General features: G+C 23.7%; 1 protein-coding gene across 1 annotated transcript; it reads left to right on the forward strand.

The window, feature by feature from the left end:
• Positions 1–7,767: 7,767 nt before the first annotated feature.
• LOC145832533 (zinc finger CCHC domain-containing protein 24-like) lies at positions 7,768–8,843 on the forward strand. The gene is made up of 3 exons (XM_082939847.1): positions 7,768–7,923; positions 8,160–8,318; positions 8,691–8,843. Exons 1-3 carry the CDS (start codon positions 7,768–7,770, stop codon positions 8,841–8,843), a joined length of 468 nt encoding a protein of 155 aa, XP_082795973.1.
• Positions 8,844–13,691: the final 4,848 nt, after the last annotated feature.

The raw sequence follows: 13,691 nt of genomic DNA on the forward strand, positions 1-13,691 counted from the left end.
TGATATATTATAACCAATTTTGTTTTAGTGGTCTTAATAAGTAAAGTTAATTTATTTAAAGTATATTAAGTTTTTTATAAAATTAAAAAAATTAGTATGATTCAACACAGTTTTCAGTCACTCATAATATTTTCTGACTCTAAGAGATGCAACCCAGAGTATATCTTTATTGATTTTAATTATATTCGTGCTGTATTGGTTTAAGTATTACTTTCTCCCATCGTGACACGATATTTTCATACTATACGTTATAAATATTTAAACTTAACTTTTTTGGGATTTATGTATATACAAAAACATTTTCAAACGTGTTTTAGTTTTGGCGTTTAAAGTTTTTCTGACTTAATATTTAAACACTAAATGTAACGTTAACGTAAAAGTTGTTGATTTTTATAAAATTAAACTGATATCGATATTTCAGAGATCTTATAAAACAAGCTAATAACTACATAACAGTTGCACACTTAACATTTAAAAGCTCTAACAAGCGTGATTGTAATTTAAAGTTTACTTACTATAGAAAAACAAGTAAAAAACTGAAGTTGACAAGTGTCTTATTAAGTTATTAGTAAACAAGTAAAATAATCAAAAAATAAAAAAATGAAAGTGGAGGTACTGAACTGGAATATTTTTTAACTTTAACTACAAACTAATGTTTAGCAAAAAATCCAACGTGGTTGAATTTGAACTGTGTATAAAACTTAGATTATCTTAAATTAAAGTTTATTTCGCATGCAGAACGATAAAATCTGTTTAGAAAGATAAAATAAATTATCAATCAACATTAATGAAACATCCGCCAGACTCGGAAAAAGTTTGTAAAACCTTATAAAAAAGCTTTGCAGTTAAAAAATAGAAGACACTACATATACACTTTTTAACTTATAAAACTCAAAAAAAAGTTAAAATGCTTAAAATTTAACTTTAAAAGTTTTATTTAAGGAGATAGAACACCAAAAATAAAACCATTGTGGTTTCAGTTAAGAGTGCCAAAATTTCAGTTTTGCGTAAGTCTAGTGGTTTCCAAGTTTATAGTTTCTTGTACTTAAGCTGTCAAGCGTCTAGCCTTAGCGAACTAAGAACAAAAAGAATTATCAACTAGTTTTAAGTTCTGTTTAAAAAAAAGAACGAACCAAAAAACAGGGTTGTCATTTTACCTGAAAATCTGGAAAAACCTAGAATCTGACAATTTAGGCGAAAAAAAAACTGGAAAAACCTGGAATTTAACAATTTTCACATGTTCATTAGTAAAATTTTGATTAGACTCAAAAAGTCTATAGTATAATTAAAAAAAAATGTCATAATCATAAATGTTCTTTATTAAAAATATATATCTTAAGCAGCTTTACAGTATGTTTTTAATATTTTCATACTTGTTAACACAGTTTCTTTCCTTAAACTTCACTCTAAACTAAAAATAGACCTCGAAGTTTGTACTTTTAAAAACCTGGAAAAAACTGGAAAACCTGGAAACATTTTTGAAAAAACGAGTGGCAACCCTCAAAAAAGGTCTCTTTGTCTTAGTTGTGCATGCAAATAAATGCAGAAGTGGCATCCTTATTGTTGTAAACAACGTAATCTTTCTCAATTTGAACAAATACGTGATCAGGATCCGTGCGAAACTGTGTGTCTTTCCACACCTCTGTCATCTTACCTAAAAACACCAACTTATAATTAAATTATTAATTAATACAACATCTAATTCATAATACTGTATTTAAAACATACACTTGATCGTAAAACTCTACTAATAGACTTATACATTTAAGGCTAAAATGAACATTACTCAAGTGTTTATTATAAACTATTGGTTTAAAAATACTATAAATATTAGTAACATCATTACCTAACAAATTTCCGTTCATGTCTGTTAATTTAAAACTGTCTTTATAGCTGTATTTGAATCCGATTGTGTAACGTTCATCCTCTGCATTGTCCAGCAAACCCTTCAGAAGTTTTCTGTTTATGGTTTTACTGATATTTAATCTTGATTTTTTTTTATATTTATTTTAAAATGTAAAAAGAAAACAGTAGTATTGTTTCTTATAGCTTTATAGTCCTCGATTCGCAATGAATCGATTGTACTTTACAGTATAAAAAAAATTGCACAAAAAAACACTATTAAGTTATTTTACTACTTCATAGCATAGCTTTATATAAACTAAATGTATTTAATCTTTTAAGTAAATGTTTATAACAAGCTACTTTCTAGTAGGTATGTCTTTCCATTCTTTAAGGTTTTTCGACATTGCCAGTTTACCATTATAAAAATTTTCTCTGCAGTATGCGTCAGACTCCGATATTTTCATCGTAAGGTTATCGCTTCCGTTTTTTGGAATTGTAAACTTTGTTTCTAAACCTGGAGTGTTTTTTAGTTTTAAAAAGAAAAGTAAACATTGAAGTTCACCGTTTAAATGACATAAGTGCACTTTCTGCTTAAATATGCGTAAGCAATGAGTTTCAATTTATATCAAAAAACAGTGTTCAATATTTTTCTGTTTTGCACAATTAAACTGTTTTCTAAGAAATAATTTAGAGATATACTTAAAAAGTTAATAGATTTACTAAAAACAAAAATAAGTTACTTACTTTTTGGAGCTTCTCCTACGTTGAAAATGATTACTACAACAATAATTACTGTTATCAAAAAAACAATAGGAAGTAGAGCTGCTTTATTTTTAGTTGAGTTGTTAACGTAGTTCATTTTTTAGATATAATTTTACTCGAGTTGCTATCCAAATAAAAGATGTATTAGTTCTATTATATTTAACTATTTAAAAAATATAATTTTGTTCTGTATTTTCTTTGACATTGAATAGAACTTAAAGTGAAAAGTAAACAGTTTGAACAAACTAAAGTAGATATATCATACATACTTTTATGATTTGATATCAAATAAAATTTGTATCATTGTACAACTTTATTGAACATAGTGTTTTGTTAATACAAAATTAACAATTTTTTTTAGCTTTTTCTACTTAATACAATATTCATATAATGTCATAAATTAAAATTTGTTGTTTAAAAAAACACTTACAAATGTAATAAAGGTTGAAGTTTTTTTTTAGTATTTTAATTTAATACTATAAGTAGTTTGGAAATACTGTATAGTTTTTTTACTTAAATCTACCAAAAAGTTATAGTTTAAAACTTTCTTTTTAAACTAACACTGCTGTGGTTTACATCTTAAATTTGATTTAAAAAAAAAAACTTATTTAGCATTTCTTAACTGTTTTTTGTATCTACTTAAACATGTACTAAATAAAAGTAGGCAACTTGATAAACAAAACAAATTACTAAATATGAGCAACATAAACATTTAAAAAGTCAGTAATTACTCCGTTTATTTCTTACTTACGTAAATGTTTTCTTTTATATGTCATGTTAATTAGTACATTACACCTTGATAAGTTGTGTAAATAACTTTTTGAAAATTAGTTAACGTTATAGAGCAAACAATATGTTGTGATAGTTTCCAACAAGTTTGTATTTACTTATACTTGACAAAAGTAAACACAAGCTATTTTTTGTTCTGCTTTGAAAAAAATAGTAATTATTATAAAAATCTATTGTAAATAATTGGCTTCAAATCTATTAGAAACTATATAATTTAAATGGTTTTGTATGTAATTTTATTGATAATTTGTAAAAAACAGTTATACAAAAATATTGTTAAACTAATAAAAAAATATGTTAACAAATCATTTAGTGATAACTTTTTTGACACTAAAGTTATTCAATATAAATGAAAACGAGTTATCAATGTTCTTTTTTATGTTTTTTAAATTCCAATTTAATATTTTACATAGTAAATATCTATTTAAATACAAAATTAGTAAATGTAAAAAAAAATGTTTTATAATAAAATAATTTATTAGCCAGGCTTCGTAAAACATAAAATGTTTTAGTTTTAAGACAAAATCATCATTTATATTATGTATAATGCTTGAATAATTAAGTTTTTAACTTTGTTTTTATTTAAACCTAAACACATTTTAAAATGCACAAAACTGTATTACCTTCTTAGGGTAATTCCCTATACGAGTACAGTTTTCGGTGTGACGTAATAAAGCTAGCAAAATTGTACAAATACGCTGCTTGAAATAAGTTTGGCGCATAAAACTAAATAGCTCGTGGTTATGTTTAAGCTTAAATTTTAAAGTAGAATGATAAATATTTTTGGTATGACTTGTTGCTATATTTTAGATTAAAGGCTTTTTTGTAGCAAACTTTCAAGGTAGATTGAGTTATTGCTTAGTTATCAAACAAGTGCAAAGACTTTAATAAATTAAACAAAATGGTAATTTTAAGTGAGTTGCTTGTCTATTTTATAAAAAAGCTTAGTTTTAAACTGCTTGTATTTGAAAATATCTGCAATTTATTGAAAATTGTTTTTCGTACTTTGATAAAAAAGATTAACTTTGTTAAAAATAATTTTCGTACAACTTAAACTGCGAACTTTTATACTTACTTGGTGTATTAAAGCTATGATGAACTCTTGCGTTTTTTGTGTTTGTAAAAAGTCTATAAACTTAGCAAAGTAAAATAGTTAAACAAAGGTGTTTACTAAAAACAAAACTATTAATTTATCTTTTCTTAATTTTTGACTAAATTTTTTGGGTAAATGGAAGGCCAGAAAAACACAGAGCACTTCTTATGTGCTTGTGTTTTATCGACTTTTAAGCAATTCTTATATTATTTAACTTAGTTAATTGGTATAACATTATCTAGGTGAAATTAGAATTTTCAAAAGCTTAAACACATTTTTTTGCACAGAAAACAGTTTTTTTTCATTAGGGTATTTTTTAGTACATTTTTTGCTGTTACGTAGTATTGCAACCAGAAATATTTTAACCTACTGCTGGAATAAGTTTAGGCGCACAAATAAAGATACTTCGTACTTAAGATTAAGCTTAAACTTTTAAATAACTTTACTTTTCACATGATTTATTGATAAATTAATAAAACGGTTTTTTTTTTGTAACGACTTTCTGTATGTAGCAACTTTTTGTTTGCAAGCTGCATTATTGATTTAATTTTCTTAATTTACCACAAATTTGGCTGTAAATTAGCATTCAATTACGTTTTGTTTTATGATAAATGTAAAAAGTGAATTTAAATTTGACTATGATATGACAATAGCTTTCCAGTTTTAGTTATAAAACGATTAAAAAAAAAATATATATATAACTTTTTATGTAAACATTACAACAATAACGATACTGTTTATTCTACACCAGTATAAAAGTCTTCAGCCAGTAGTAAACCTTGTTAAATGTTTTTATGATAAATTGCGCAATTAATTGTAAATATTTACTTTGGAATATCACTAGAAATTAAACGTTTTAGCGCAAACAATATGTTGTAAAAGTTTCAAACAAGTTTGTATTTACTAATACTTGACAAAAGTAAACATAAGCTATTTTTGTTCCAATGTGATAAAAATGTGAAAATAATGATGATGTATTGTAAGTAATTGCAATCACACCTTTCAACATCAAGACAATTATTATGATCTGTATATAATTTTAGCAATATTTAAAGATTTTGAAAAATAGTTATATGAAAATGCTGTTTAATACACATAAAATAACGTTGAAAAATCATTTAGTGATAACTTATTTGGCACAAAAGTTGTATCGATGAAGTAGACTTATTAATGCTTTATAATTTATTTCGAAATTTAATATTATTCATATTGAACTCCTATTCAAATACTAACTAATATATATAAGCTTTATATTTATAACTATCTTATGAGCCAAGTTTGAACTTGTTTGAATGTTAAAATGTTTAAGTCTTAAGACAAAATAATTTGTACTATTTATAGTGCTTGAAAAATAGTTTTATTTTTTAAATATTTATGTAATTTCAAATCATTTACCTTTGTAAATTATTTCTAGTTAATCATAACTGAAAAGAAAATTCTTGTAAAAGTTTAGCCAATTCACATTAGATTTACAAGCATCTTAATTCAATAAAAATTGTGGCCTTTTCTAAACACAATTTGCTTTGTTTTTTTATAGTATCATCCGAAGTAAAACCATATATTAATATGTTTAGGAACATATGTATTTTTCTAAGTAATGTAAAGAAAAAAAAAAACTGAAATTTCATGAATAAAAATGTATAACTTAATAATTTGAACGTTTGTTTTTAGTCATTCAAATCGTTTAGATCAATGTCCTAGGTTTTTTACAAACATGATAACTTTAAACTCTATTTCTAGCAAAATACTTTTGCATGGTTTGTAAAATTTTCAATTTTTTTCTTTTAGAAAAACAAAAAAAAACAAGTCAATGCCAGCATTGTTTTATTAATAACATTACTTTGCTTTTAACACATTACTATAACTATTTTGTTCTATACAACTTTGAAAATAATAAAAATTGATTTTTTTTTTTCTATATTTTGTTTTTTTCAAAACTGAACTATAGATAGATTTACACATAGCTGAACCTTGAATTATTCAATTTTTTTTAAAACCTTAACACATTTATTAAATGCACAAAACTGTACTACCTTACCAGGGTAATTCCCTATACGATTACATTTTTCGGGGTGACGTAATAAAGCAATCAGAAATTTACAAATATGTAGCTTGAACAAATTTGAACTCATAAATTAAAACAGCTGGTGGATATGTTTCAGCTTAAATTTCAAGTAGAATGAAAAATAGTAGTGAAATTATGTGTTGTAAGGTTTTAAAAAACAAATTTTTTTGTAGTAATTTTGTTTGACAATGAAACTATTGCTTAATACTTATTTAATTTCAAAATATTTTAGCAAAAAGTTAATCCTAAATAAGTTGTTCAGTTAAATAGTTTGTTTAAAAACAGATGAGATTTTTATTGCTTCTATCTAAAAAACTACGAGTTAAAAAAAAAAATGTTTTAACAACTTTTTGATAGAAAGTAGTTTTGTTTAAACAACTTTTTAACTCTAAAACTGTAGAAGTTTGTATTTACTTATGCTTTAATGCTCCCATTTTTTCCTAGTTTTTGTAGAAATATACAAACTAAAAATTGTTTAATAGTTAAACAGACGTGTTTACCATAAATGTAGTTGTAAATTATGCAATGGTTTCGACAAAATCTTTTGGTTAAATGGAAAACCAGTGAAAAACTGAACAAATTTTTATGTACTTGTGTTTTTTGGATTTTTTAAATAGTTCTTATGTCATTGAACTAAACACTGATAAAAAATTACACAAATGAACTTAGTATTTTTCAAATTCTCATAAACTTATACACACTTTTGAACACACAAAACTGTTTTGGTTTACTAAAAGGGTAATTCCCTATACATGTACATTTTTCGGTGTTACGTAATAAAGCTAGTAAAGTGTATAAATATGCTGCTGGAACAGAATTAAGCGCATAAAACAAAATAGCTTGCAGTTTTAGCTTAATAATAAAAAAAAATCATGCTATATTAAACTATTTTTGTACCAATTTTTTTAGTTAGTTTAATTATTGACTTACTGCCGCAATATGTGTCAATATTTAAATAGCTTAAGCAAAGTTCAGTATTAAATAAGCTGCTTTTTTAAGTTATTAAAAAAAAGTTTCTTTTTGTTTTTATTCAAAATATACCTACAACCAAAAATACTACTTAACATCCATTTTGTTCAAATTTTGTTTTTTGATATAAACTACTCCTTAAAATTATCATTTCTTACTTTTGTTTTTTTTTTTAATAAACAACGATGTTTACTTAAAACGTAATTGTAAAACTTTATAGTTTTTATTTTGATTTGATAAGAAAATGGAGTACGACAAAAATACTGAGTACGTTCTAATGTACCGATGCGAAAAAGAAAAATGTCCAGTAACTAGTTGGATAAACTGCAAAAGTTTCAAAGTTGAAAAAAGTAAATGCAGAAAATGTAAAACCTCGTGTGAGCCAGTTGATGAAATTGATGTTAGTTGTAATTATATAATTTTTTTTTAACATGTGTAGTTATTATTTCAAAATATTATTGTAATGAAAACCTAAACTTCACTACAAATTATAATTTTGTTAATACCCTAAAGATTAAAAAAAAGTTGTATCTAAATTTTCACTAAGCAGTAAAAAAGAGTGATTAAAAATTTTTGCACTAATTTTCAGACATACAATAATGCAAAATCAAATTATTATTTTATATACTGCAATAGATGGACGACAATGAGTATGCTTGGTACTGGGGAGAACTGAGAAGTTATGGACTTTACAAATGTTTTAATTGCAATAGCAGCTGGACAAGTGGTAATAGCTGGGTTGACTTCAAACAGAGATGTGCTAATTGTCACAAGAATGTTTATCCTTACTATCAGGTCAATTTAATAGCAATCGTGTTTCCAAGTAATATAAATATTACTTCTAATATAGAAAATATAATCACAATAATAAAAAAGTTACTTGTTTATAGGCTATTTTGTTTTAAAATGATTTTAATGAAGTCTTTGAGTTTTAGTTATAATTAATAGTTACTTTATTTAAACTTTTCAAAATACAAAATTTATATATCAGAAAAAGTAGTTACACTTTCAACTTAACTTTTTTATATTGTAATATTTGAACAACGTTGTTTATTTGAATAAGGAAAGTTTAAATGTAGGTTCAATACATTGTTAAAAAATATTTTCAGACTCAAATATACCAATTTACTTGGTAAACAAAGAAATTGACTTTTAAAAATTCAACAGAGACCACTATCATGGAGAAAAGGTTATAAAAGTAAAAGGCAACATGACAACTCAGGCTGCGGAAAGTGTAAAGACATCAACAATCTTTGCAAGAATTTGAAAGGGTTCAATGTCTCAGATACGAAGAAGTTCATAAACAATAAGAAAAAATAAACATAAACATTTCTAAACGATTCGGTTTTAAAAACGTTTACATTTAAAAATATTTTTTCACTTTCTACTAATTGTTATTATTTTTACATACATAAACTACAAAAATCTAACAAATTTTAGTTATTCTTATTTTGAAACATTTTGTTTTACTTATACTAAAAACTTTGAAAACTGTTTTTGTTTTACTTGAAATAAACTTATTTTTTGTTTAGAAAAATGTTAAATTAAGTTTTTAATCTTTTTATCAGGTTGTTGCGTTGTTTTTGAATTTTTTAATTATTAATAAACATTAATTTTTTGTAAATTAATTAACTTTCTTACAATTATAATTTATGAAATGATAAAAAGTAAATACTTCTTTGACTACACTTAACAGCAAACAAATTTGTGTGCTAATTGTTTATGTTTTAATTTAAAATATTTATTTAAATTTCTATTCGTAGTTTATCGATAAAATGTGTAAAAGTCAACTTTTCTTTCATTTTGTAAGCTTAATGAATACTACCTTATAATATTCAATACAAATCATTATTAATTAGTTTTAAACAAAATGTTATCTAAGCTATTTTATTTGTTATTAAGCTAATAAAATAAAACTATTTCTAAATTATGTAAACTTATGTTTGAAATACAGTCTTTATACTGGTAAACTTTAAAAGAATAATAATGATAAAAATGGAATTTTAGATTTTTTCATTATTTACTAGTAAACCTGTAGTTCTAATTAACAAAAAGTTTACTAGTTTTTAACAAAAACACACTCTATTTAAATTTACTGCTGATAAAATTAATATACTTAAAGACTTATGGTTCTTTAAATATTTCTTATAATATGAGTTTTTAGAACTTAATTGTCAAAATTATCTTGTTACCATTTGACTTTAAAATACTTATCTAAACTCAAAAACGTTTTAGTTTACTAAAAATTCTGTTTATTTTAAAAAATTAACATTTATGTTTTTAATACATATTTATTCATACAAAGTCAATTAGTAAAAAACAGTTTAACCTACTAGATTTCTTTAAGTTATTTTTAGAAATCATATCCTTAAATAACGACTAATATTTTTTTTAAGAATTAACACAACTTGCATTAATGTTTAAGAGATTTTTTCATATTCATTTGATAGTTTACGTCAAAAATATGGAAATTCCAGTAACTTCTATATTACATTTACATACTTCGAAACATTCATTTATTTAATGTACTATGCTACAACTATCTTATTTTCTTATATGTTTAAGTTAAAACGATAACAAAAATAAAAATTTTTCATGCTTTTAAAAACAAGTTCAAAGTAAAACCTTGTTCAATGTTATTTTCAATAAATTGCGCAATTAATTGTAACTATTTACTTTGGATAATCACTAAAAGTAAAACGTTTTAGCGCAAACAGTATATTATAAAAGTTTTAAACAAGTTTATATTTACTAATACTTGACAAAAGTAAACACGAGTAATTTTTCTTCCATTGTGACAGAAGTATAAAAATAATAATGATATATTGTAAGTAATTGCTTTAACATTTTTCAAAAACAAGACAACTAAAATTATCTGTATATAGTTTAGCGATATTAAAAGATTTAAAAAAATATTTGTATAAAAATGTTGTTAAACACGTATTAAATAACATAGAAAAATTATTTAGTGATAACTTTTTTTGCAATAAAGTTGTATAATATCATTGAAGTAGACTTGTTAATAATTAATAATCTATTATTTTAAAATTAATATCATTAATATTGAATGCCTATTAAAATACAAATATACGAAATACAAACTTCATATTTATAATTATTTTATAAGCCATGTTTTCTATTATTTAAAAGTTAGAATGTTTAAATTTTAAGACAAAATCATTTGTACTATTTGTAGTGCTTGAAAAATATTTTTTTTTAATACGTTTGCTATTTCAAATCATTTACCTTTGTAAAGCATATGTAGTTAAACATATAATTATTCTTGTAAAAAGCATAGTCAATTCACATTAGATTTACAAGTATTTTAATTCAATAAAGGTTGTAATTATTTTTAGATATAATTTGCTTTATTATCTTATAGTATTATCCTAAAAAAAACATATATTTATATTAATATGTTCAGGATCATATCCATCTTTTCTTAGTAATGTAAAGAATAAAAACAATAATTTTATAAGTTAAAATTTGTAACTTAATAATTTGAACGTTTTTTTTCAATTAAATCGGTTAGATCAACGTCCTAGGTTTTTACCAAACATGATCTATTTTAAACTCGATTTTTAGCAATATTCATTTGCATGGTTAGTAAACATTTATTTTTGTTTTATAATAGAAAAACGAATAAAAATCAAGCCTATGCCATCAATGTTTTATTAATAACTTTACTTTGTTTTTAACCCATTATTATAATTGTTTTATTCTATAAAACTTTGAGAATATTAAAAAATGATACATTTTTTTTCTTATAGTAATTATATTTTTGAAAAACAAAACTATAAATAGATTATTACATATCTGAACTTTGAATAATTTAAATTTCTCTATAAACCTTAACACATTTATAAAATGCACAAAACTGTACTACCTTACCAGGGTAATTCCCTATACGATTACATTTTTCGGGGTGACGTAATAAAGCAATCAGAAATTTACAAATGTGCAGCTTGAACAAATTTGAACTTATAAATTAAATTAGCTCGTGGTTATGTTTCAGCTTAAATTTAAAGTAGAATGAAAAATAATACTAAAATGATGTGTTGTAAGGTTTTAAAAATCAAGTTTTTTTAAAGTATTTTTATTTAACAATGAAATTATTGCTTAACACTATTTAATTTCAAAATATTTTAGCAAAGAGTTAATCCTAAATAAGTTGTACAGTTAAATAGTTTGTTTTAAAACAGATAAGACTTTTATTGCTTTTGTCTAAAAAACTACGAGTTAAAAAAACAAACTGTTTTAATTACTTTTTAATAAAAAGTAGTTTTGTTTAAACAACTTTTTAACTCTATAACTGTAGAAGTTTGTATTTACTTATGCTTTGTTGCTCCCCTTTTTTCCTAGTTTTTGTAGAAATTTACTGCAATGGTTTGGACCAAATCTTCTAGTAAAATGAAAAACCAGTAAAAAACTGAGCAAATTCTTATGTACTTGCGTTTTATGGATTTGTTACATAGTTCTGCTGTCATTCAACTAAACACTGATAGAACATTACACAAATGTACTTGGTATTTTCAAAATTCTGAAAAACTTAAACTTATTTTTGAACACACAAACTGTTTTGGTTTACTAGAAGGGTAATTCCCTATACACGCACATTTTTTGCTGTTAAGTAATAAAGCTAGTAAAGTGTATAAATATGCTGCTGGAACAGAATTAAGCGCATAAAACAAAATAGCTCGCTGTTTTAGCTTAATATTTAAAAAAAAAATATTTCATGCTATATTGTACCATTTTCGTAGCAGTTTTTTTAGTTAGTTTAATTGTTGACTTATTGCCGCAATAAATGTCATTATTTAAATAGTTTAAGCAAAGTTCTAGTAATAAATAAGCTGCTTTTTTGTGTTGTTAAAAAAAAAGTTTCTAATTGTTTTTATTCAAAATATATCTACGACCAAAATTACTACCTTACATACATTTCGTTGAATTTTGTTTTTTTATATAAACTATTCCTTAAAGTTAATATTTCTAACTTTTCTATTTTAATTCAGTAAATAAATTATTTTTGAAAACTTTAAAAAACTTTGTTTTTAATTAACAATAATGTTTACTAAAAACGTAATTTTAAAAGTTTATTTTTTCATAGCTTTTGATTAAATTTGATAAGAAAATGGAGTACGACAAAAATACAGAGTACGTTCTAATGTACCGATGTAAAAAAGAAAAATGTCCAGTAACTAGTTGGATAAACTGCAAAAGTTTCAAAGTTGAAAAAAGTAAATGCAGAAAATGTAAAACTATGTGTGACCCGGTTGATGAAATTGATGTTAGTTGTATTTGTATAACTTTTTTTTTAACATGTGTTTTATTATTTTAAAATATTATTGTAATGAAAACGTAAACTTCACTACAAACTATAATTTTGTTGATACCCTAAAGATTAAAAAAAAAAGTTGTATCTAAATTTTCACTAAGCAGTTATAAAAACTGATTAAAAATTTTTGCACTAATTTTCAGACATACAATAATCACAAAATTTAGTTATTATTTTATATACTGCAATAGATGGACGACAATGAATATGCTTGGTACTGGGGAAAGCTGAGAAGTTATGGTCTTTACAAATGTTTTAATTGCAATAGCAGCTGGACAAGTGGTAATAGCTGGGTTGACTTCAAACAGAGATGTGCTAAATGTCACCAGAATGTTTATCCTTACCATCAGGTCAATTTAATAGCAATCGTGTTTGCAAATAATATAAATATTACTTCTAATAAAAAAAATAAAATCACAATAAGAAAAAAGTTACTTGGTTATAGGCTATTCTCATTTAAAGTTATTTTAATGAAGTCTTAGAGTTTTAGTTATGATTAATAGTTACTTTATTTAAACAAATTTAATTAATTTATTTATAAATAATTTATTTTCAAAATACAAAATTTATATATCAAAAAAAGTAGTTACACTTTCAACTTAACTTTTTTATATTGTAACATTTGAACAACGTTGTTTATTTGAATAAAGAAAGTTTAAACGTAAGTTCAATACATTGTTAAAAAATATTTTCAGACACAAATATACCAATTTACTTGGTAAACAAAGAAATTGACTTTTAAAAATTCAACAGAGACCACTATCATGGAGTAGAGGTTATAAAAGTAAAAGGCAACATGACAACTCGGGATGCGGAAAGTGTAAAGACATAAACAA

Source organism: Thalia democratica, chromosome 3 (assembly GCF_965202585.1).
Source record: "Thalia democratica chromosome 3, ktThaDemo2.hap1.1, whole genome shotgun sequence".
Taxonomy (NCBI): domain Eukaryota; kingdom Metazoa; phylum Chordata; class Thaliacea; order Salpida; family Salpidae; genus Thalia; species Thalia democratica.